We start from the raw sequence: 21254 nt of genomic DNA, 5'->3' as shown, positions 1-21254 counted from the left end.
CGAAAATAATGATACCACCAATCTCAAAGGATGGATAAATTGTGTAAATCTGAGGATGAAACAAAAGCACATCACAGACTTGTCACTTTCTGTCCAGTTTTTTAAAATGAGAATATTTTCAGTGGTCCAACAGTCCTTGGAATGAAAAACACGCTTTGATTTTTGAGTTATTTACTGTAGATTTGTATTTACACTTGCATCGAACGCAATGCTTCTCATCTACCACAGTTCCACTTCTTCCTTCCATATTTGACATCAAACAGTAAATAGCTAAGACACAACGTACAAAAACCAAACCTACTTGCATATTGGTTTAATACGTCTAATTGGCTAACTTATCTTTGCTATATAGTTAACATCACAGTGCACTTAGTCACAGTTACACAGAGGTCTCCGTGTGAAGTCAGTCGAGCGTCGTTGCTCACTCACTGCCACACTTCTTCTTTGGCTGCTGCTCAGGGCAGAAAATGGTGCTTGTCATAAATATTACACACAACATAGAGGTCACTTCTATTGAGCGGGATGCGGCTTTTTCTCCACTTTTGTACACGGCGCCTTTTGTTGAAATTACTCAAATGAGGTAGGACACCTCCATCTTTTAATCACTTAAACAATTTTGAATTTCCTGTGATCGCTGAGTGATTCTAAAAGATAAAACATGGAGGGTAATAGGGAGGAACCGTCGAGCCGACCGGGTATTAAATAGGATGGTTGATTCCCTTTCATTTGCTCAATTCGCTTTTGAAGTTTTATCCGGCAGAAGAGAGCTTTCATTATGGATATAAAAAGTCTACAGATCCATGTTCAAATACTTGCTTTTTGTAATATAAAAAATAACTAAGACCACGATAAGGCAATGTTTTCCACCATTATATCAGACCTGTAACCTCTACAACTCAAGTAAGGAAGAAAAGAAAAAAAGACATTTGAACAGGAGTGCAGTGTTTCAGTGACATCAACAGCATCTCACTGCTTTCACAACAAAATAACTATTTCTTAGATACAGTATGGAGGATGTAACAAACAGTATCTTTTTGGTTCTTTTAACACAGCAGATGAGTGTTTCTTTTCAAACTACACAAGTTCGTTTATGAGAAATCCCAGGTGGCCTCAGCACAGGCGCCCGTGCTTGCAGTTTGAGCGTGGCAGGATGGGGTGGGAGGACAGCAGGATAAGATCGCCACTTGGGAGCTTGTGAGTGGCACGGCTGGGTACACAAGGCTGAGGAACGAGTCTCTGGTGTGCTTCTTCACCTGTACAAACACAACATGTTCTGAGCTTTCCCCAAGCGGAGACCAAAACATTTACGCAAAGACATTTGATGCCGTTTACTGCAATACAGATTCATGTGTTGATTGTGTTTGTTACCAAAAAAAAAAATGAATTGGCTATGACATCACCATATTGAGGAGAAAAGAAACCCACCTGTTTGAAGAAGGTGTGGGCCATGAGGGCAGAAGCTGATGGTCTGAAACGGGCACAAAATAATATATTAAGGCAAGGTGACGGACTCCCCATTGATTTTCGATCGATGGGAAAGACCTGCACTCAGGGTGCTGCTGCAGGCACAGTTGCACCAAATTGTGCAAAGTGGCAGAGTGATTTTTCGGTCCGGGACTTCGAGGTCCTTCCGTGGCGGGCGGAGGGGCACCAGTGCTGTGAGTGGCGCTTCCGGTGGCTGCGCTCTCTCCCATGCCGGAGTCCACCCCGGACCGAGACGCCTTCAACCCGCCCAGCTCGCCAAGTGGTAAGAGAGGGGTGTTGGGCAGGCAGCGGTGCAAACCGCGTAGCTTCAGGAGCAGAGTCTAAAGGCCACACATTGCCGAGCATTAGACTAGACTGCTCTTTTCACGCTTTTAGGATTAGGGACCCTGTTGTGTTGTTCTGTCAAATTTAGAATTTTCAAGGACTTTTTAAATACTTTTGTCATTGCTGTTTACCTGAGTTGGTGGCATGTCCTGGAAAGGCACCCTACCGCTCACCAACTCGCAGGCGGCAATTCCCAAACTGTAGATATCAGACTTGACTCCATAACCTCGGAGATCCTACCGAGGGAAACGGCAACGGGGAATAAACAAGAGTGCGCACCCGTCATGCGATACGGCGAGAACTGACCTGTTGCAGCAGTTCGGGGCTTAGCCAAGGCAGCAGGGCGGGACTGTGGTGGGGCATGTCGAACACCACCCTCATCCTCTTCCCTTCACGCATCATGCTGTAAACGCCGTGCAGTCCCGACAGGTAGACGCGGCCTTCTTCTGACAACAGGATGTGACTGGCCTTCACACCCCTGATGTTAACAATGAAGAGCAGCATGTCAACTTTTGATTTTCCTTTCATGTGGTTTTACTGGCTAGATTACGCTAACTTAACCTTTCATCGAAAAGTACCTGTGGACGTAGCCCATGCGATGCAGATACTCCAAGGCTTGCAACACACCATAGAGAAGATACGCTATTAAGGACTCGCTCATTCCGTCGGGGAAATATGTTCTCATTAGAAAGTGCGCGGAGCCTGTGAGCCACAAGTCAGGACAGACAAGTTCAACGCACAGATGCCTCAACCGGGGGCTTTTGGATCAGGACTGACTGACCGTAGGCCATGAGCGGCGTGAGAACCCACAGTTGGCAGCAAGAACTGAAGACGAGTCGGAACGTCAGTAGGTTTTGGTGACGGATCCGCCTGGACAGGAAAACCTCATTCTGCGGGGAATGAAGGGTAAATCCAACATTAAGAACGTCAAATTTCCACTGGGATCAAAAAACGATCACCCAAAGTCTAACGTGGACTGGGTCTCACCAGGAGCAGTAGCAGCTCTTCCTCTGTGCACTCATCCAGGTTTGTTTGTTTGATGGCCACCAGTTGCCCGGTTGGAGTGTGGCGCGCCATGTGGACCTGGCTCAGGTTGTTGAAGCCCCACCCTGTCACACACACGACCAACGCATCACAACTTTGACGTGATTTCAACACGTTCCGACATCCACTGCTATGTCAAGTGACTTTAACTTTTGCCTTGGCAGAATTAACATTGTATATCAACAAGTTCTGTCTAACTTGTCATAGTCGTGATCGCATTATGAACCGAGCGCCACTTCTCTCACCCAGCTCAACGAGGAACTGGTAATGGGCAGGCTCCGCCGACAATGCTGAGATGTCCTCGCTGCGTCCCACTGTCACATTTTGAGGGGTGCTCCCTGAGCCCTGCACATCATTCCACTATAGTTCAAAGGTGAACAAGTCTTAACGTACATCAAGTGTCTCCGTCTGTCCAGAGCTACTGACCAAGAGATGCTGACTGGTGTCCTCATAGCACTCCTCTATGTCCATGGGCTGGACCTGAGTGTGGGAGATGCAGGAGCAGTCCTGGTGAACAAGGAACAGGAAGGCAAACACAGGTGAGACATCCCGCACCGGTTGAGGGTGAACAAGGAGACAGCGATTGGGCCAGATGGATGCAGCCATCTCAAGTCTTACCAAGAAAGACATTGAGTCTTTGAGGTGACACTCAAATCACAGCTTTTGGCATTTGTCCACCCCAGAGCTGCAGAAGACAGTTGTAGACACACACTGTTAAGTTAAGCAGGCAGAACACATCCAGCCACTCAGCTATCACTCTACTTGAGTATCTTGAAGGGATCAGCTTACCTGAATGTATCAGCTGACCTGGAGGAACCCGCCAAGATGGTCAACTCTGTAGCTCGGTAAAACTGCTACATTGAAGTCTGTAGCCCTGAAGGATCAATTTGGGATCACATGGGATAATACAACCCTTGACACACAGAAAAAAATAACAATACCACTCGCTGAACTTTGACTTCTTTGTTGCACGATTTTTTTTTTTATCGGACGAAACTATCCAGTTCTTGGGATGCCCTATCATGAATATATTTTCCTAACCCACCTACTGCTTTAAAACCGTGTAAGGTATCGTAGAGCAATATAAAAAAAAAAAAAAAACTTACCTTGTCCTCACAGCAGTCGTATTTACGTCAAACACTGCGTAGAACGTGTGTTTTTACGAACACACTTTCAAATGACATCAATCATGTCATGATCAAGTTATATACGCTCAACATTTTCAGCACAAATGGGGGTATATTGCGCAATACTTGTAATTCAACACAGATGACCGTCGCGTAGTGATGACATCATGTTATGTACTTGTAATTTAACACAGATGACCGTCGCGTAGTGATGACATCATGTTATGCGCCGTCGCAGTTTAATGTCGCATGCTCCGCTCCTCCCCGACTTCCTCTCTTGGTGTTTGGCATTTCTTGTCGAGAGCGACGTTCCTGGCAATCTCTTGGTACCCGTCATTCCTCATGTGGCAGAATCATATCGACAAAGGGTAAGGCCGCCTTTAAATCATATATTACAGATCAAGCATGGACTTATTATTTTTACTTATGACTTATTTCCGTGCGTGCAAATGAATCTGTCATCATCGCCCATCCAAGCAAAAACGATTTGTAATGCATAAAAACGACGAATGCATATGTTTGAAGGGAAAGGAGATGAACAGTTTAGTATCCATCAACTCACCCAACTGTAACATTGGGTCAGAATCGCAATGTGTTAGCGGTGACAGTGGCTAACGAAGGGCTAGCATCATTGGGTTGAATAGTTTAGTATCGTATTTCACATTCATGGTCACCTGTTTGGTTGTTTGCGCCGCACTGGTCCAATTATTCTATTGTTATTATAATTATCTATTTATTAGAGTCAAGTAAATGAGTTTTTGTTATTTCTGAGATGACTTGATCGTGGGTTCCCCGAGTTCCGCTTCCTACGCAAATTCAAATAGATACTTCATTAAACCCCAAGGAGAAATGTTGGTTTTGATTACAGCCCAAATTGCAAATATCATAAAAATCATATGAAAATGGCTGCAATTGAAGCAAATGTCTATTTGAATGTGACTCATGGGATGACTAAGACACTCGATGGCCCAACATCATCACTAGCTCTTTTAAACGGGACAAGAAGAAAGCTCAACATTGTTTGCTGGACTGAAGTTGCTCAAATGACCTTTAACTATATGGTATTGCTAATAATGGAATTTATTTTTGTGAAGACATGATCATGTTACTGATTTTTCAATTATATCAACAAATCAAATAATGAAACAGCCAAGTTTCTGCAAATGTTTCAGTTTCAACATTCCTAGAAATTTGCAACCTCTCCATTTCAACATTCTTGGGAATTTTAAAGATCCCATCAATGAGGTCTTTTTAGAACAGGCCTTTAGGTTACTCGTGTCCTTGGTAGCAACCCGGTTTCCATGGGCAACATGATGGTGACCCCTGGTCTACAGATAGTGCCAAAACTAATGTACCCTGAGGTTTCTTGTTCGTGAAGCTATTCATTAGTCAGTCAGATTGACAGATGTAATCGATGGTATTGTCCTTCAAAACATGGCTGCAGCATTTGTAGTATGCGTCACATCAATCTGCCAAACACTTTCAAGCACCCTTCTCTTATGTAAGCCGGGGAAAGGCTTTTCCCAAGGATTTGCAATCTCTCACTTACTCTCTCTGTCTGTCTCTCTCGTGCACGCACAGACACGTGTTCATGTGCGTGTGTCTGGCCACAAGGTCAATGTTGCTTTTCACGTGTTCTTCAGGAAGGGCATCTTTCTTTTCAACCAAATATCACTTCAGCTGTAATGTCATGATTTCATGTTAGAAGTAACAACAACTTTTTCTGCAGATAACGGTGTGAGGCCATCATCCATCACTCTTGGGTCAGGATGTGATGTGACCTCGCGCCACCCTCCTCTTCCTAACATGTTTGAAGTCAAACCGCGAGCCGTGGCGAAGAAGGAGTCTAGCACCGAGACAGGTGCGCATGTGGTAGAATTTTGTATCATTCACCTCCATCTACGGAGCGCCAAGTTACTATTGATGACATCATATCCTGACGTCATGACTTGTAACACACAGACGAGGGCCTGGGGAGCAGCAGCAGGAACCAGGGCTCCAGCTCAGTGGGTTCCTGTTCGGTGGAATCGGGGTCGTTCTACTTGTCAGACAGCCAGGACTGGGTGCTTTCCCCGAGCTGCTCTCCAGATGACGGCCCCGCCCAGCACACCGCAATCTCCCCCATGCTGGCGGAGGAGACGTTCCGCTACATGGGTAAGCATGTCTGTATTTTAAAATAATTTTGTGTCAGGTAGAGAAGAATGCACAAAACAATCATATGTGAAATCATCTTTGCCCACTGATATGAAAAGAAATGGCATTAACCCGTATGATTCGAAGTATTTGACTTTTTAAGAACATATAGTCACAGTTGTGCTGTGTGTGTGTGTACACGCTTAAAAAAATGTTGCATGAACTGTCCTGAATGTATTTCTGCGTAACCCCGGCAGGCAGATGCAGCTAAAAATAGATGCTGCTTTAAACACTATATTAGGGATTTGTGTGCATGTGTGTGTTTGTGTCCACTCCACTGGACACGTGAGGGTTCTCATTTCACTTAATGTACATCCCCTTTAATTCCAATCACGGGAATTACACGGGATCTGACTCAGTCTGCACATGGGTGTCACATGTTGGCTTTGACATTATCCACTTTTACAGCTGCAGATTGGGTTAAGGATCACTTTAGCATGTAGGGCTGCAACAATTAATCAAACTACTTTGGGGAAAAAAAAGCAAAGCAAACGTTTCCCAAGGATTATTTTGCTACAGCAGTCACTCGTACACAAACTGCCTTTGAAAACCATACACACTCAAAGTCACAGATACTACATCAGAACAGGAAGATGGCGACTCCAAGTGGACAAAAAAAATGACCCGCACCCCAACATGCACATTGTCATATTTAAAAATGCAAAATACATTTTTATCCAATTTGTCAATTAATCAATGTTTTAAAAGCTTGATTTTTTTTACAAATATTTAATAGGAGAAGGAATGTAATCATATGTAAGTCAGATTGTTTTTACACTGAGCTTGCTTGCAGTTCAGTGTTCTTCGTCCATAGGTCAGAGTTCACCTTGGATTACAGCACCATCTGTTTTGCTTGAAAAACACTTCTCTGTACTTTGGAGAGATGTCGTTCTCCAAATGAATATGAAGCACACATGTTCAATAAGATGGTCTATTGGTCTCCTGGCCGATTGAATAGATTTACATCTTGTTTTCAAACAGGTGAAAGGCAGCACGGCGCACAGCTGGTGACGCACACTCAGGTGCTCGATGTAGATCGACGCGTAGCACTAACATGTTGACTGGATTTACGACGCTTCCGCCTCCCCTCTGCATTTCCTCTTTGCTCTGCTTCAATGTTTTTAGCATTCTGCTCTTTTTTTACTCTTTCTCACTAGCATATCTCTCTTTGGACCGCCCCTCTCACTCCCAACCTGCCTCCCACAACTTCTCCCAAGGTATCTTTCTGGACCGACTTGATTAGCGTTAGCGTGAGGTGTAGTAGGGGACTTTTGCGTGGCTTTCACATCTGCTTTTCACGTGCTTCTCAATTTTGTTTCAAAAGTTGTCAAATCAGTCTGGTGCTGTAATTGTTCTGTGTAACGTGTCACAAGATGACCACCAGCAACGACTCTACATGTACATGGCCATGTTTTCGAAGCATGCCAAAGTGGCATGTGTGCCCATCTCTAAGATATGGCAAATTGCGATTGAAGGATTATGATTTCTAGCTGCGTTTTGCTGTCAAATGACATTTGGGCAACACAAGCCTCGGCCATTCCAACATCAGATTGTGCTACTATTTACTATTCTTCCACTCCACAGCAAGAATTGCTGCATCACTCTGCACACAACAATACAGCAAACTAACAACTGTATGACACATATTAAAATTTCAAGTAATTCTGTGAAACGTTATCACTGTTTATCATAACTTAAAACATATACGGGACCAAATATCAGTGAAGTCGACAATGGATATGATTTTTTTTGGCAACGGGCTAATTCATGTTGCTTGTGGTCAAACTTTTCTTAAGAGCTGACATGTTCCACAAGTGTGTCTGTTAGTTCTTGTCAGATGTTCTGAACGCATACATAATGCATGCACCTTGCTACATGATACTATGCCAGTGCCATTTGTTGAGATGTTCCTCCTAATGATCCCAATGTATTGTCAGTCCTCAGTTCTGATCGTGCGGAGCAGATGACCAAGACGTACAATGACATCGAAGTGGTCACTCACCTACTGGCGGAGGTTGGCATCGTGCCGTCATTTTGATTCCCACTTGTGTCCGCATCGGATCATTCCCTTGATCCTGTGTCTTTTGTTATCACTGTCCAGCGCGACAGAGACCTGGAGCTGGCGGCTCGGATCGGGCAGTCTCTTCTGCAGAGGAACCACCTGCTACAAGAGCGTAATGAAGCTGTGGAGGAGCAGCTAGCGCAGACCCTGGACCAGGTAGCTTGAAGTTAAATGCTTCAGCAGATTCAGTAAAAAGTTCCTTTTGATATCCTTGTATTTCAAAACAACGCAATGTGAAGTCACTCAATAACCATGACCAGGTTCACCAGCTGCAGCATGAGCTCGGTAAGAAGGACGAGTTGCTGCGCATGGTGGCCAATGCCTCGGAGGAGTGCGAGGCAGACTCCAGCGTATCGACCCCGCCGAAGCAGCCTCAGTTAGCCGGTGGAAATGCCGCTGCCGCGCTCAGCCAGCTGGAGTCGATGCAATGTAAGCTGCAGGAGCTCGAGGAGGAGAACTTGGCTCTGAGGTCTGAGGTTGGTGGCAAATCAGGACTTGAGTGTTCATGTGGAGTTGGGCAAGCATTAACATTGCAACTTATCCTAGGCCTGCCAGCTGAAGCGGGACACCATCACCTATGAGGAGAAGGAACAAAGACTTGTGAGCGACTGTGTCAAGGAGCTCCGTGAGTCACCTTGATGTGATAGAATTTTGGGGAGGATATTATAGAAATTAATAATAGCTTTGAAAAATGAATGAACATTGAAAAATCAAAACATTTTACCCACTGAATTGAACTGTAGCCAAGCAAGTGATTTTTTTTTCTGTTACCATGAGTTTCTCCCACTCAGTACTATAAATATCTGCTAAAATTGCTACCATTATTTCTCTTAACAAGTAGATTGTTCCCATTTTTAGAAAAATAAACTTGAACGTCAACTAGAAATAAACTCAGTCCTCACAATGTCATGTCCATTTTAACACATTTTTGAAAAGGTCCTTTTCAAAACTTATTTTACAAACAAGGCTTTATTATCGATATTTTATTTATTTATTTACTCACTCACATCTTGTTTTTTTTTTTAATCTTATAGTTTAATGTTATTTTGGAAAACTGTTTTTCATTGCTCGTTGGCAATTAACCACGCATCATCAAAATAAAAGTCACAATATGACATTGTGAAGACAACAGTGGCGTTTCAGTTCCTGTGTTTTGTGCTCACTCACCTCAGGTCAGTCCAACAGCCAGATGGTGTCTATGACTGACGAACTGTCCCAGAAGAACGAGGAGCTGGTCAGACACCAGGAAGAGATTGCTCAGTTGCTCTCGCAAATTGTTGAGCTGCAACATCGGGTGAAGGAGGTAAGGAACCAGTTTCAATTTGATCATTTGTTCAGCTCTAATGCACACTGTTGCTTTGCTAGCTCAACCAGAAGTCACTAACATTGTCACTATTATCATTAAGCTGGCTTTGGAGAAAGAGGAGCTGAGGATCCACTTACAGGCTTCCAAGGAGGCCCAGAGACAACTCACAGCAGAGGTAGGCACCGTGTCACAGACACCTTTTTGAAGATCTTTTCACTGAGCGGCAAATCTATGCCGACGTAGTTGAACGAGCTCGCCGAGAGGAACGCCGAGTGTGTCGAAATGTTCCACGAGTCCCAGGAGGAGATCAGGGAGCTTCGCAACAAAAACACTCCCCCTTCTGGCATGCGACGGCATCTCTCCTATGGCCTCTACCCGATGGTGAGAGGGCATCTTGTCGAAGAACACGCGGTTCTCATTAACATTATGCTCATGAGGGTGTGCATGCGCAGGATTCGCTGGCTGCAGAGATTGAAGGCACCATGAGGAGAGAATTGTGTGTTGAAGAAGAAAGTGCATGTCAGGACCAAAGGTATGATGGCCACTGTGTTCCAAAATATTCCACATTTGAATGGGTAGTAGTAATTCCTTCAGAAATTGTGTCTGAAACGCAACTTGGTGTTGCTTAAATTAAATAATATTCAATAGGTTGTAATAGCAAACCACAAGTGAGCTCACGATAACAGCGTAATTGTGTCAATGCTAATGTTAGTCATTACCAATGGACTTTCCACTCCAGGATTTCCCAGAAGCGAGTCTTCCAGACAGTGCGCTCCATCAACGCTTCAACATCCCGGCCCCATTCGGCAACCCCGCCAATTCCCGGTTCTGGACGCAACTCTTTGGTGATGACCGCACAGCCCTTCCCTTCTTCTCAGGGGTAAGACTCAAGTCGATCAAATCAAGCAGGATGGATTTTGATTGATTTTGTTTTCGTGTTTGAAGCGATGAAGTGCCAACGGGCCAGCCGGGCTACCCTGGTGGGAATGACCTCACGAAAGCACTGCACCGCCTGTCGCTTCGACGGCAGAACTTCTTGTTGGAGCACCAGTTCTTCAAGGCGGAACGGGAGAGAAAGCTGCAAGGCCTGGCTGGGGCGGAGGCTCACGATGCAGGAAGCGGCTGCAGCTCACCAATGGGCAGTGTGTTCTCCTCCTTTTCCAATCTGTCGGACATCTCTATAGGCTCCAGCATCTTCAGGACCTTCCTGCCAGAGAAGCTTCAGATTGTCAAGCCCATGGAAGGCTCACTGACACTCCATCATTGGCAGCAGCTTGCCAAACCTCACTTGGCCACCATCCTGGACCCGCACCCTGGGGTCGTCACCAAGGGTTTCCGGCCGCTTGCCCAGGATGCCGTTTACCGCTTGAATGACATGGAGGAAGACGAGGCCGGTGAAGCACATCGAGACGAGGAGGCTGGCGTCATGGAGAAAGGCGCAACCGAGCGGGGTAAAGAGGAAGACGAGGAAGAAGGTGGTATTGTCTTCAAAGTGCGCTGCTCATCTACACCAGAGGAGAAGAAAGAGAGAAAGCTTTCGAACCCGCCCCTTCCTGCCGCTCCTCTCTCACCATCCCGGCCGCCGTCCGCCACCGGAGTCGCCGAGACATCCTACACATCGTCTCAGTCCGCTCCGAATGTTTCCACAACAACCGTCCAATCCAGCACACCTGTCTCGGGTAAACATCATCATGCAGATCGATCATCATATATTTATTTTATGTGTTTTTATTTCTACATTTCATAGAATCATTCACTATTCACTCGTTGGCCAGGTCCACATAACCGACGAATAATGGTGCTTCACTGTTTATGTAATCAGCCAATTTTAAGAAGATAAATGAATGCAAAACGTTTTACAGGACTTTTGACAATGTAAATGCATGGCCAGCTGGATTACAGAATCAACCCCAGCAGTCAAGATTTCATTTCAGTTTTGTTTGTGTACAGTCCGAAATCCAGTCAAGTGTCAGAGCTCCACTTTCTCCACCTACACTTTCACCACCTGCCGCATCCTACACCCTTGTGATGTCACACAAGTCACTGCAAGGTCAGTCTTCCTTTTCCATATACAGTATTTTATTTCATAAATCGAATGATACTTTTCAAAGGTAGATCCAAAATCTCTTCCTTGTTTTGAACAGATCATTTTTCCAAACAAACTGAGGTTACACACCACTCTCTGTGTAGAAATATTTTTTGTCCGATTGCTTGATGAAACGTTAGGACAGGCAGTTTATTACATTTGATGGATGTCTTTGAACATAGAAGACTGGCTGCTTGCGTAGTAGCCACTTCTAAAGGGATAGACTGGGAACCAAACTCAGCCCAAGCGATCAAAGCGCCTTCGTTAGATAATCATAATAAGACCATCATCTCCTAAAGAGGAACATTTGAATGTTTATCAAATGATGCCACACTGAAATGGCCTATAAGTTTTTTTTTTTTTTTTTTTTTTTTTTTTTTTGCTGTGTAGTTCACAGTCCTCTGTCAATGGCAACACGCCCAGCTCCATGAGGACGGGTCCCAGTACCCCCCTGACTCCCTGCCGACTCAGCCTGGGAGACTTCTTTCCCACCCGGCGTCCCCCTGTGGCCGCCAGCGGTTTGGCCAAGTTGGTCCTGGAGAAAGGCATCTCTGCACAAGTCTCCACGGAAAACCCCCCATCATGTGCCAGATCCACGCCCCCCAAGCCACTCCTCCGCCTTCTTCCGGGCACCCCCCCCAACTCGCCGTCGCATTCACCCGGATCCGAGTGCCACCAGCGCTCGGCTGACAATTTCCTGGCATCAAGGCCGGCGGAGCTGTTTCTGCGAGATGTTTATGGCTTGAACCTAGGCCGCTCCCCGCATCCTGACCTACCTAGCCCCTCTCGAGAGAACTCCGCCCGTGGCCCATCCCCGCTTAATGTCAGCCTTCTGGAGAGGCTGCGTCAGATGGGATTCAGCAAGGTACCCCAGGCGTCCGCTACCTTCGTGTCGGCGGGTGGCGGGAGCCTCTTGGATGGTCTGAGGCGCAACCAGAGCCTTCCGGCGATGATCGGCCCACGGGTAGGAAAGCCGACAGGTCAGCCCTTGCCTCCCCCTCACCCCACTTCCCTGGCGCTCCCACCACCAGCTTGGGGAAATCTCAAACAAAGATGCACAAAAGTCACCTCGAATACCCCACCACATTCGGGTGAATCCTAAAGCGCATCATTTCCCTTATAATCCACTTTATGTTGCCTGATTTTAACCCCCCGCGTCCCCCACCCTCTTTTTTGGACTTGATTTTAAAGCACAACAGATTTGAACTGAGTTTTTAATTACCAGCTACCTTTTGGCCATGATTCTATTTATTAAGGCCTTAGTTTTTGTCTCAGAGGGTTTGTGGTACCTTGTCAAAAGGCTCTGTATGTTTTGTAAAGGGGCCCGATATACCACCTGGACTTAAGTATAGGGACGCCGTGTATCGATGCGGCGTAACGTTCATGAGAAAAGAAGGTTTTGCGGATGTGAAAGAGAAGGTGTTTCAGGGTGTAACACTTTTAGAAATGAAAGTCTCTGTATGTTCATTCATGTTTGAGTCCAGACTCATTACAAGGGCTTCTTCAATCGTGGCCTCAATATAAATTTAGGAATTCTTGTAGAGGGTGTCCCCGAAAATATCCATTTCAAATATGATTGTCTGAGCAACTACACATACCCTAGACACGTTCTTTGTCTTTAAGTCGGGGGAAATAAGACATACGTCTCATTTGCATGAGAATTGTGTGTTATTAGCCCAAACTTTTTAACCACGTAGAAATACTTAGCTCTCCATGTGCTATCTTAATGACCGTTTTTAAGTCATATCGTTACTGGAGTAGAGTAGTGGGCCGAACAAGGTTTTATTCCTTAAAATGTATCAAACATTATTGTAAACCGGTATAACATTTGGTTTCAAAGTGACGTTTTTCCCCTGTTGTACCACAAGAGGGAGCCTACACACCTCAATTTACAATCACCATATTAAACTGCCAAATGATAGTGGGACTTTTTAGAGACACCCTGTGTATTGACAGTGAAGCCGTTTAGAAGAGAAGAGGATCCTTTGCCAGCTTAAATTTAGTCATTCCCCATCTCTGGCGTCGCAACGTGTATAACATTTCCCAATGCACTCCAGCGTTTTTGGATGGCTACATGACATTCTTGCATCCAGGTCCCAGCATGTTTATGGAACCTGGTAAAAGTCTGAACCAGACCAGGCAACTTGGGTATTGTGTGTGGTGAATCAAAATTCTTTTTAAATTATAAGCGGCCTTATATAGAAAGCAGAAGTGTTGCTCTCTTGCCTCGTCGCCACTCTGTGTGTATTATTTACATGTTTTGTTTTTCAGTCTGTCCAGACTTCCACTGAGTCACTGCACTATGTTGTTTCTATTTAAAGTTTGTTTTTCCTACGCTCACCTATTGATGAAAAAGATTCCAGTCACCTTGACTACGAATATTATGTGGTCTCCTTTTCTTTTTTCTTTTTTTTTCAAATCTGGAAGATTACCAAAACCATGCCATTCTTTTATTTATTTTTATTTTTTAATGTAATGTCTTTCATGTATTTTACCTCGCCATTTTTTAACCCACATGAAATGTTGGTGTGTTTGTAAGACTGAAGGTTTATCTCTAAGATTTATCGTGCTTGGATGTCACATGGCTACAGCTAATCCTGGCTAAAGGTTCTGTAAGCAATAGCTGTTAATTATTTGCCCCCATTTTCCAATAAAGCGACGGAAAAAAAACAATGTCCAAATGTAATTGATGGAAAGATTCACACTGATGAATGTAATGTGGAAAAAAGTATCAATTGACAAAGTATGTGTTGAACGATAACTTTATACAAAATAATCAAATACAGGGGTGTGTAATAATGACACCCCTGTCCTGCTCAACAGGATATAAAACAAATTCTTCGGTATAGACATTCACATGGGACACAGCTTAATGCTGTCAGAGGTGGAACTGAATTGTCCACGTGCAAAATCCAAACCCACCCCGACTCCGCTGCCCACCCCAAAGACTGCATAGAGGGGCTGGGTAAAGTTTGCCCGAAATGTGTGAAGGTGCGTCAGGCTCTCAGCCACGCCGTAGAACCCCAGCGTTCCCTCGGACAAATCCACAAAAATTCCGAGACGGGGGGAGTAGGTGACCGGGATGTCCCTCTTCTCGTTGTCGTGCAGCGCTGAGCAGCAAGTGTCGGAGAGCTCCAGTGTCCACGACTGGGCGTTGTAGCCGATTCCCGCCCTGGCGTCCGAGCCCTTCCTGCTCAGGGATGCGTATGCCACGCCCATGGAGGAGCCTCGGCCTCGCCACTCCACCTCCCAATAGGAACGTTGCGAGTACACCGGGGTCCCGCACATGACCTGGGTCCAGCCATCAAAACGTTGGGGGGTGTCCAGATAGGCCGCCACTTCCCCTTGCAGGGTTGCCTTGGTGTTGCCCTCGGAGAGAATCAGGCGACGATGTGCGCTGTTTGGATCAAGGGTGAAGTTCACAGAATCTACAGGAAAGAGAGAGAGAGAGAGAGAGCGCAAGAGAGAGAGAAAAAAAAAGTGTCCTTGACTTTCAGTTACTGGTTTGTTGTCCGCACAGTCCATAGAGTGCTAATTGTCCATCCACATTGACATACAAAGGCCTTGACTTGGACTTCTTTAACATGGAGTTAAACAAAGAAATTTTCAAGTCTGCAAAAATCCCAATTCGTGGTGAAAATGTCCACACTTTTCTCCACTTGTACAATATCATACAAAGGCATGATGATAGATTTACATAATTTCCAGTGTGGTGGCTCTATTATCAGGTACAAATGAGACTTACATTGCAGGAACTCTTCCCTTGCCCTCGGTTCTGGAGCCTGAAAGCTGGCAAGGCTGATTTCTCTTACTGATGGCAGAAAAATATAAAAGATGTCAGCAAAAAATGCCCAGATGATGGTGGCCACAATCTAGCTAAACAGATTTTAGGAGTTAGTGGTACAATCATTAATTTCTATGTGCAGAATATTCTTATTATTCGGGTGTGTTGCAGCCTTTTTCAGCTGACTGTGGCCAGTAGGCAGGGTACACCCCAGCCAATCGCAGGACCCCAATAGACAAACAACCATTCACACTCATAATCACACTGAATGACAAACGAGCTCAATCAAGCTTGCAAACTCCGCAGAGGAAGCTTGAAGCCCGAATTCAATGCCAGAGCCCTTCCAATGTGTTAACCAGTCGAGCACCACCTACATAAATTCATAATGTAATTACTAACTCATTATAGACAGATTGCTGTGTCATTTCACTCACACGCAGGGAAAGCAGGAGTATGATTATTGCCAGTGGGGGCGGGTGAGTCCAAGAACAGACCCGGGTTAACTGTAATGACAAAACAGATGGGATCTCATTCAATTGATCAAAGTGGATTCTGGCAAGATATGACTGTATTTTTGACCTTCTACTGGTGTTTCAGACACGGTTGGCAGCGCCCCTGTGAAAGAGGAGAGTAACGTTGCATGATTAGGTGTCAACGTTGCATCAACAACAATGAAAGGTGAAGTCTGAGGTCACGTGCCTGCCAACGCTGCGGTCGCTACAGGTGTGTTGCCACGACGCGACCGGAAAATACTGCTGATCGATGACATGCGACTAAAAGCTGATCAGACAAGACAGGAAAAAGATGTAGTTCTTGGGTCAAATTTGAAAAGTTTGACTTTTGACAGAAATACAAATCCCATAAATAGTAAGAGAACAAAATGATTTTGCACCTCCGGTGGATGCTGGCGCAGGAGCAAGCGTCTGGGTCGGGTTCGGGCTCACTGGTGCGGGACTGGGCGGAGTAGCAGGGACACCCTGACTCTGACTGGACCTGTTCCACAGAGACGGGGATTCTCTCCGGCTTGGAGTTGGGCTGGGTCTGGGGCTTGGTCTGAGGTTGGCCTCCCGTGCTGTTGACGATGATGACAAAAGTCAACAAATAAAATATTTCTTCATCAGCACTATTTTAACTCCTAAACCTGACCGTTAACCCTTACCCACCTAACCCCTAACTCTGACACCAACCCTAACAATAACCCTAAGCCTAGTTTGAAACCTTAACCCTTGTTTGAAAGCAATCGGTTTGTTCTTGACTGCATGGTATAGAAGCATGTAGGACCTGGGCAGATTAGATTGACATAGCAACGCGTAGAGGCTGAAATGTGATTGGACCAAAAAAAACAAATGAAGACAATAGGCTCTTGAATAAAACTTTCAAACCTACTTGACTCTCTTTCATCTCGGCCCCTTCTGTCCCATGGCCTGGGTGACCTCTGCGCGACCTCTGCAACAGGCATGATCCATCATATTGATTGTTCTCCCTAACATTTTCAAATGAACAAAACGCTCACCTCGTGATGTGTCTCTGCTCCTCACATCTTGACCTCTAATGCCTACAATAAAGATTGTTACCGGTTTGAACACCATGAAGCACACAAACACTTTGGTGAATGGCATTACCCAGTCCTCTTCTGTCAGTACTTCGCGACGTAACTGAGATACTTGGTGATGACCCTGTGGAGCCATTTGAGTATTTTTTTATGTGAATTCGGATGATGATGATCTTTGAACTTGGACAGAAACGGATGAGGGTCATACCTGCCGAACGGTTGTTTGGATTCGCATTTCGTGATCCAAGGGCTGAAAATACTGGAGTGGGAAAAAAAACAATTGTGGTCATTGTGATGATGTTGATGTTTTTAACATGCAGAACACAACTCACATTTTAAGAGGCCACTTCTCTGATTACGATTGGCTGCATGACAACAAAAACACACGATTAGTTCTCTCACCATGTGACTTTTATAGAGGTACAATCCTTTTACATTTAATAATTACATTCTTACCAGCGCCCAGTGTGAATAACGTTGTCTCATTGACTGTAAATAGAGAAAACAAACATGGGTTAAAAAAAAAAAAATCTGCAGATACGCTGGCTTCTTCACACAGTCCAAAAACATGCATTTTAAAAAATGGATGGATGTCAATTAAAAAATGCATAACTGTTAATGACTATTTTAATTTACTTTTAAAGTTTAAAATTTTGAATCGTGTCCATAAGATGTGTGTTTGATCCAAACCTTTTTTGGTGATATTGCCCAGCTCCAGGTTGCACATGTCCTCCACTCGCTCCCTTAGGTCTAGGATGGCTTCCCGCACAGGCTCAAAGGAAGCGTCAAGGTTGACCTGCACGGCTGGAAGGTCTCCTGACTCGAGTGGACTGCACATGGTGTCATACGTCTGAAAGGAAGTGTGCAATTGGCCTTTTGTAAGCAGAGAATACCATTTTGGCCCTGCAGTAAGTACGCCTCATACCTGCAGGTAGTAGATGTGATCCTGGCATTGCGCTAGGTCCTTCATCTGAGTCTCCCTCCTCTTTAGCACCTTGATCTCTGCCTCCAGATTATCAGTCACCTCCTGGGCTTGCTCCATCTTCTCTCGGCCGACCTCATCCAGCAACTCTTCTAATAGTTCCTGGAGTCTCTCCACCGAGTGCTGAAGCTCCAACAGCACCTTCTCTGAGTCGCTGTGAACGCGGTCTGCAGAGCGCTGTACGTGAAGCATGTAAGTACGCCCCATCAAGTATGTTGTCATGTGGGGGAAATTTCAACTTTTACACCGCAACATAAAAGAAATATTTTGCTCAGCATAAGGCATATTTTGAACATTGACACTGCACTTAAATAAAGAAAAGCCAAAACTATACTTTAGTAAAGATTAAATTAAAATTATATTTAAGTAAAGGTTTGAAATGTAGTGAAAGTAATTATGAAAAAAATATTGCGCAATCCCTCTATTTACAGTAAATAAATGTCATGCATTTTGTATTGTTTGTTTGCCCCCAAAATAAGAAAGTTTTTTTCTCACAATATATGTCAATAATCGTTTGTGTTCCATGAGTGAGGTTGGTTTTTGAAATGCATCCTGTTTTCTCTCTATTTCTTTGAATTTGTGTTAAACACAACATTTGGCTTCCATCTAGAGGCTGAAAGTCAAATTACACCTCAATCAACTTAAAAAAAAAAAAAGTCTTGCCTCCTAGCGGGAACACTATTACTCTTTCAGATCCTACCTTCATTCCGTCCATCATCTTCTTCATGTCCTTCAGCTCCTGCTGTCTATCTTTGAGCTTCTTCTGATTTTCCGCCTGCATCTCAGAAAGCCCTTTCTGCAGTGGAGGAGTATGATGAATGAACAGGAATGGTGTTAGGAATGTACTAAACCAGGGTGCTGACTATGCAAAAGTCCAGGAGTCTCTAGTCTAATGCAATGATTCTCAAAATATGGTCCTGAAGTCTTAGCTTGAGGGCTTGCATGCAATTGTTAAATGATGGCATCAGTTTGGAAAATCGTTTGCCAATGGTATGTGGAAGGGCATGCCAATAAAACAAGCATACTAAACCAGTTAGTGCGCCCTCCCTTAGCTCCGCCCTACTGACAGCGCTGACGTGTCATCAAACAAATCTGACATACAATTGCAGGAATAAATTCCTATTTTTGCAGAGAACAAGAGGTACATTTTAGGGGAATGAAGGTGTCTTTTCCAAAATGAAAGGTATAATATATATAAAGTTGTGTTTTGGAGATACAATTGTGTTGTTACAGAGAAGAAACATTCACTGTAATGTCATAAATGTACAACTTTATCTTGAGTTTGTTCTTTTAAGTTGTTCAGTCTTACCTCTTTGTCCATGCGTTCAGCCTTTGTGGACACGCTCTCGTGGCCTTTGTGCAGGTTGCTCGTGCACAGCCAACAGATGAACACCTTGCATTGGCGACAGAAGAACTCCTGCAAGTACTTGTGCTGAGTGCAGATCTTCTCAGTCAAGTTCCCTGTCGGCGCAATCAGCTCGTGCTCTCTCAGGGCCTTGGTGGTCTGGTGAGGCTTCAGGTGGCTCTCGCAGTACGAACTCATGCACACCACGCAGGTCTTGACCGCTGCCTTCTGCTCTCCTTTGCACAGGTCGCACTGCACAACCGAGGAGGGGAGAAGGTTTGGGGATTTTAATTTGATGCTTTTAGAGACCTCAGATCTTGGGATTCCTCTGCGGAGCTGCTCCACCGCTTCAGCCAGCATGGTGTTTCTGGAAAGCGAGGGCCGAGGGCAGAAAGTCTGACGGCACTGGGGGCAGCTGTAGATACCCTTGGGATCATCCTTGCTCCAGTAGTCCTTAATACAGCCCATGCAGTAGCTGTGCCCGCAGGGGATGGTGACCGGATCGTTCGGGAGATCCAGACACACGGGGCAGTTGAACTGCTCTTCTGTCCACAGTTTATTACTCATGGTCCAACAAGCGAATAGAAAGCAAAAAATGTCACGGTGGTAGACAACCAGTGAAATCAGGACTTCCTCGCAGTCTCAGGAGGAAATATTAAGTCGGTTGAAAGGGCGAGAGCAGGGAGGGGCCTGAGCCACCAGGCAGGTCGAGCGGGTACGAACGGGTGTCGGTGGAAAAACTGTGACATAGGTGAAGGAAGCAGTAAATTCTTTCATTGTGTCTGTGAGCCAGAGAGACATATTGTGAGATTGAATTTTAGATTGAAATTCCTGTAGAATCATTTCAGAGATTTGTTTTTAAATACACTATTCACATTTGAAGATAATAGTAGAAAATGTGCATAAAGTTATTGGGTACACCTGAAAATGGTGGTGTACCTAATGGAGTGTCCGCGTGACGTCACAGATCAACCGGCAAATGAGGAGGTGGGGGTGAGGGCGGGTGTGGCACTTTTCACTTTCACTTAAGCTAGGGGGGGGGGGATGAACCTCACTGTTCCAATGTTTTTGGAAGGAAGCATACATTTGCACTGTGTTCTTGTTCAGAGAGACTTGGGAAGAGTGTGCTCAAAGGGAGGTGCTCGAGGAAGCTGGCCTGCATTTGGTGAACATCCGTTTTGCCTCTGTGGTGAACTCCATCAGACTGGAGGAGAAATATCACTATGTTGACATCATTATGCAAGGAGAATTGGACAGGAGGCGATCCACAGAGCCCCAGAACTTGGAACCCGAGAAGAACGAGGGTGTGTAATCGATTATTTAGCACTGACAATCATTTGGTCCCCCATTCAGCGTGACAACCATAAGTCATGATGGTATAGAAGACTCTCACCCAAAATGCCCCCAAATTGTCAGTTGGGGTGGTTGGTGGATCGAAGTATTTATTATGTCCTACAATCTATGATAAAGAGACAGTGTCTACTGAAGGATTTAGTCCAGTCTTTGCTTAATATAATCAAAAAACATTTGTCCACATATTGTACATTTGTCCATAGTGGTGGCTAACTGGAATGACTTTCTTTTTTTATCCCATCTCAGGCTGGATGTGGACACGGTGGGACGAGTTTCCTCCTGACGACCAGCTCTTTTTGCCGCTGGCTCATCTGCGAGCACAAGGATATCAGCCATTCACAAGCACAGAAGGAGAAACTGTCAATTTATAAATTACATTTTTGTACATGCATTTCCCAATGTGACGAAATGCATCCGCCACCATCATAAAAAACATTTCCTTTGAATCGATAAAGAGGCTGGCATCACTCAAAAATCTTCCCGTTGTTGTTTCAAAACGTTCATATCCAAACACTGCCAGAAATCATTCATGTTTTGCTGACATTTTTAGAAGACTTCTTGATTGTAGACCTTTTATACTGTAGATGGCGTAAAATCAGGTAAAGATGCAC

The 21254-nt window shown here is 44.9% G+C and overlaps 4 protein-coding genes and 1 long non-coding RNA gene across 9 annotated transcripts; 3 read left to right on the top strand and 2 right to left on the bottom strand.

Moving 5' to 3' along the window:
- Positions 1–79: 79 nt before the first annotated feature.
- Positions 80–4168, bottom strand: stradb (STE20 related adaptor beta). 3 transcript variants are annotated; one of them, XM_061304476.1, is made up of 13 exons: positions 3960–4168; positions 3643–3766; positions 3472–3538; positions 3280–3360; positions 3099–3213; positions 2797–2918; positions 2591–2699; positions 2388–2511; positions 2116–2287; positions 1941–2045; positions 1543–1805; positions 1426–1468; positions 80–1253 (listed from the first exon to the last, which is right to left on the bottom strand). In XM_061304476.1, the coding sequence occupies exons 3-13, from the start codon at positions 3481–3483 to the stop codon at positions 1089–1091; spliced, it is 1311 nt and encodes a 436-aa protein (XP_061160460.1). In that variant the 5' UTR covers positions 3484–3538; positions 3643–3766; positions 3960–4168; the 3' UTR covers positions 80–1088. The 3 variants fall into 3 exon arrangements, with proteins under 3 accessions (XP_061160460.1, XP_061160451.1, XP_061160468.1); XM_061304467.1 differs by having other exon boundaries at positions 3643–3727; positions 3960–4166; XM_061304484.1 differs by having other exon boundaries at positions 3099–3198; positions 3643–3727; positions 3960–4164.
- An 8-nt stretch (positions 4169–4176) lies between these two features.
- On the top strand, positions 4177–14923 carry trak2 (trafficking protein, kinesin binding 2). Of its 3 annotated transcripts, XM_061304408.1 has the most exons (16): positions 4177–4348; positions 5710–5841; positions 5943–6134; positions 7331–7390; positions 8111–8187; positions 8275–8391; positions 8496–8711; positions 8782–8860; positions 9408–9538; positions 9642–9716; positions 9785–9922; positions 9994–10073; positions 10281–10421; positions 10487–11220; positions 11492–11591; positions 12018–14923. In XM_061304408.1, exons 1-16 carry the CDS (start codon positions 4192–4194, stop codon positions 12727–12729), a joined length of 3141 nt encoding a protein of 1046 aa, XP_061160392.1. In that variant the 5' UTR covers positions 4177–4191; the 3' UTR covers positions 12730–14923. The 3 variants fall into 3 exon arrangements, with proteins under 3 accessions (XP_061160392.1, XP_061160402.1, XP_061160411.1); XM_061304418.1 differs by lacking the exon at positions 7331–7390; XM_061304427.1 differs by lacking the exons at positions 4177–4348; positions 5710–5841; positions 7331–7390 and adding an exon at positions 7155–7195 and having other exon boundaries at positions 5995–6134.
- Positions 14372–19857, bottom strand: trim25l (tripartite motif containing 25, like). Its single transcript, XM_061304455.1, has 16 exons — positions 19255–19857; positions 18646–18741; positions 17889–18122; positions 17654–17813; positions 17420–17452; positions 17296–17328; positions 17172–17222; positions 17034–17087; positions 16925–16966; positions 16798–16857; positions 16304–16483; positions 16111–16191; positions 15991–16026; positions 15846–15914; positions 15373–15438; positions 14372–15055 (listed from the first exon to the last, which is right to left on the bottom strand). Exons 1-16 carry the CDS (start codon positions 19855–19857, stop codon positions 14481–14483), a joined length of 2373 nt encoding a protein of 790 aa, XP_061160439.1. The 3' UTR covers positions 14372–14480.
- LOC133171285 (uncharacterized) lies at positions 18986–19913 on the top strand. Its single transcript, XR_009718730.1, has 3 exons — positions 18986–19128; positions 19309–19464; positions 19537–19913. It is a non-coding gene; the product is annotated as an uncharacterized LOC133171285 (long non-coding RNA).
- Positions 19914–20341: 428 nt separating this feature from the next.
- On the top strand, positions 20342–21118 carry nudt15 (nudix (nucleoside diphosphate linked moiety X)-type motif 15; the record flags this gene model as incomplete). The annotated part of the gene is made up of 2 exons (XM_061304516.1): positions 20342–20594; positions 20890–21118. Coding segments are annotated over 2 exons (378 nt in total), but the record flags the coding sequence as incomplete, so codon positions are not given.
- Between the last annotated feature and the right edge of the window lie 136 nt (positions 21119–21254).

This window comes from Syngnathus typhle, linkage group LG2, assembly GCF_033458585.1.
Source record: "Syngnathus typhle isolate RoL2023-S1 ecotype Sweden linkage group LG2, RoL_Styp_1.0, whole genome shotgun sequence".
In the NCBI taxonomy this organism is placed as follows: Eukaryota; Metazoa; Chordata; class Actinopteri; order Syngnathiformes; family Syngnathidae; genus Syngnathus; species Syngnathus typhle.
The sequence above is the reverse complement of the archived record's forward strand: the minus strand, read 5'-3'. Positions and strand labels throughout refer to the sequence as shown.

Bases quoted from the DNA above. Each gene is read 5' to 3' on its own strand.
- stradb (XM_061304476.1), bottom strand. The intron at 2,700-2,796 runs GTGAGACCCAGT...CATTCCCCGCAG, and splicing joins AAGAGCTGCTACTGCTCCTG to AATGAGGTTTTCCTGTCCAG. The intron at 2,288-2,387 runs GTACTTTTCGAT...TGTTAACATCAG, and splicing joins CGCATGGGCTACGTCCACAG to GGGTGTGAAGGCCAGTCACA.
- trak2 (XM_061304408.1), top strand. From the start codon at position 4,192: ATGACATCATGTTATGCGCCGTCGCAGTTTAATGTCGCATGCTCCGCT. The intron at 6,135-7,330 runs GTAAGCATGTCT...CTTTCTCACTAG, and splicing joins GGAGACGTTCCGCTACATGG to CATATCTCTCTTTGGACCGC. The intron at 11,221-11,491 runs GTAAACATCATC...GTTTGTGTACAG, and splicing joins ATCCAGCACACCTGTCTCGG to TCCGAAATCCAGTCAAGTGT.
- trim25l (XM_061304455.1), bottom strand. From the start codon at position 19,857: ATGAGTAATAAACTGTGGACAGAAGAGCAGTTCAACTGCCCCGTGTGT. The intron at 16,484-16,797 runs GTAGGTTTGAAA...CATCGTCAACAG, and splicing joins CCGAGATGAAAGAGAGTCAA to CACGGGAGGCCAACCTCAGA. The intron at 16,027-16,110 runs GCACGTGACCTC...CCTCTTTCACAG, and splicing joins AGCGACCGCAGCGTTGGCAG to GGGCGCTGCCAACCGTGTCT.